This window comes from Enoplosus armatus, chromosome 20, assembly GCF_043641665.1.
Source record: "Enoplosus armatus isolate fEnoArm2 chromosome 20, fEnoArm2.hap1, whole genome shotgun sequence".
NCBI classification, from domain to species: domain Eukaryota; kingdom Metazoa; phylum Chordata; class Actinopteri; order Centrarchiformes; family Enoplosidae; genus Enoplosus; species Enoplosus armatus.
Window position 1 is genome coordinate 15,611,149 of NC_092199.1, and position 2,500 is coordinate 15,613,648.

The 2,500-nt window shown below is 41.7% G+C and overlaps 1 protein-coding gene across 1 annotated transcript in view; it reads right to left on the reverse strand.

Annotated features, from left to right (window-relative positions):
- LOC139303150 (arf-GAP with dual PH domain-containing protein 1) overlaps positions 1 to 2,500 on the reverse strand; it is a 22,474-nt gene that overhangs the window by 1,823 nt on the left and 18,151 nt on the right. The window contains exons 7-8 of the mRNA XM_070926873.1: positions 1,545 to 1,628; positions 1,197 to 1,259 (exon numbers count right to left, since the gene is read on the reverse strand). Of these exons, the coding sequence (XP_070782974.1) occupies positions 1,197 to 1,259; positions 1,545 to 1,628 (147 nt within the window). The remainder of the gene's footprint in view (positions 1 to 1,196; positions 1,260 to 1,544; positions 1,629 to 2,500) is intronic.

Genomic DNA, 2,500 nt, shown 5'->3' on the forward strand with positions numbered 1-2,500 from the left:
GCAAACAGTATCACTTGTCCATCCAGGGGGTCAGTGTGGACATTGTAGAGGATTACAAGTACCTGGGAGTCCACATAGACAATAAACTGGACTGGGTAAAGAACACTAACGCCCTCTACAAGAAGGGCCAGAGCCGTCTCTATTTTCTGAGGCGGCTGAGGTCCTTCAACATCTACCGGACTATGCTGAGGATGTTTTATGAGTCTGTGGTGGCCAGTGCTATCCTCCATGCTGTTGCATGCTGGGGCAGCAGGCTGAGGGTGGCGGGCTCCGACAGACTCAACAAACTGATCCCCAAGGCCAGTGACGTTGTGGGGGCGGAGCTGGACTCTCTGACGGTGGTGTCAGAGAGGAGGATGCTGTCTAAGCTACGGTTCAATGTTTTCAATGTTTCACATCCTCTCCATGATGTGGTGGTCAGGCACAAGAGCAGCTTCAGTGGGAGACTCATTCCACCTAAATGCACAACAGAGTGCCACGGGAAATCATTCATGCTACTTTCTTCTCTTGAATGGGAGCACCGGTAACTGTATAATTTCCCCCCGGGGATCAATAAAGTATTTCTGATTTTTCTGATTTGTCATGATTAGTCTACAGGGTATCTGCAAGTGTCAACAAACTGAAGTCTTACCTTTTTGTTAGGTTATTAGGTTTTGTTAGATTTAAGAACGTCTTGGCCACTAAAATGAGCATTTCATTTTGATTACATTAAATAAAGACATAAAGGTTTTAGCATATGCTTTAGCTAGCATATATTATACCAGCTATAGTATACTGTATAGCAATGGTTCCCAAACTGGGGGATGGTCACAAGATAAATCTGAGGGGATATGAAAAACAGTATAGAAGTATAGAAAAGAAAAAAAACAATGTTTCTGATATACAAAACGTTTTTTCTGAAATACCAGATTGTTTTACCGTTTCAAGCCTCAACTAGTCAAATTAGTTAATCGAAAATGATTAAAATCAAACTAAGAAGATTCTAAGAAGGATGCATCACTTAATGAAAATGTGTTGAGGGGTTGCAAGTAGACATCGCTTCATTTTAAGTGTCCATAAGGGAAAAGAGTTGGAAACCATTGTGCAAATGTTTTGGGGCAAATGCAACTGTGAAATTGAGGCGTAATCATATTATTATTCCCGATTTCACTTTGGAGGGGGCGGTAGGATCCAGTAAGTGTAACCACGTCACAAACCTTGGGCCCTGTTTTCTCCATAAAGCCTTCCTTCATGAAGTTTCGGGTCAGTTTGGGCACCAGCTGGAGAAGAAAAGACAAAACAAAAAACAATTATGCTTGTCACATACAGTACTACAAGATGATAATACTTTCACTTTTAAAGTGACAAAACGAAGGTCAACCCCTGAAAGTCATGTCTTACGGCAGATAAATCATTCGCAAAAATGTGGTGGCAATCAATAACAGGACTACACACACTGAAAATGGCATCCTTTCTTGGTTTAGGAATGCATCAGACACCTTTGACATTTCCTCTCTTGACAACAAGCTCCACAACGGTGTGTTGTGTGATTAAATCAGTCTCACCTCCTCGTCACTTGCTCCGGGGAAGGCCACCTGTAAGTAGTGGAACCTGGCCGCTCTTATAGCATTGAACCAATCGACCATCTCCTGTAGAAAACAAACACTCTCAGTGGCAATACGTCCTGCTGGAGTTCACACAGTATCTATAATTCACAGTATGTATTTTGGGTTCCGGGTGAATAATGTGGTGCTTGTACAGTTTTTCCCTCTGGTGCCAGTGAAGGTATCTTTCCTACACAGCGAGGTGCAGTCAAAGGCATCTGCGCTGTGTGAATGCTGCAGTGCTGTCGATAACTCCACCACCAGCACAAGAGTGACGGTGACACTGAATGAACCCAGTGAACTCTTTCTGTCACAGCCTTCAGTAGCACCACTCAGCCAGCAGAGGGAGCAGTGCTGTTTCTGTCTCAGGCCCAAATCGCTCTCCTGAAAGGCTTTTAGTGTCCGCCTCTTTCTTCTCTATAATCTTCTCATTGTTTCAAAAATGCAAAAATATAAAATGTCTCTACGGGCAGATACAAAATGCAACAACTACAGAGAATAAAGTTTACAATAATAAATGGTTATTTACCTGAATGTACGTGGATCTCTGTCAGTTCATTCCAGTCAAGAGGATTTAAGCAGGATTTTTTGTTCTGTCTTAAAAACTAAAATAAATGAGTGGGTTCTTAGTGTATTGGCTCAGAACACCCGCCTCTATTTCATTAGTACCAAATTACATAGTTGACCCATAAAATGAAGTGTTACCATAGCATTTAAAAAGAATTGCCTAAAGGTTGACCCTATAAACTAACCAACACAAAACACTTTAACCACTGCTTTACTGTAGATGCTAGGACAAAACAAAGACTAAAATATAGATATAAATTATATGCCAACTCGTGTGGAATGGATTCATATGTGGAAGTAGAATATGTCAACATTGATACTTGGTGTCTAGGCTCTGACCTCGTCACCAA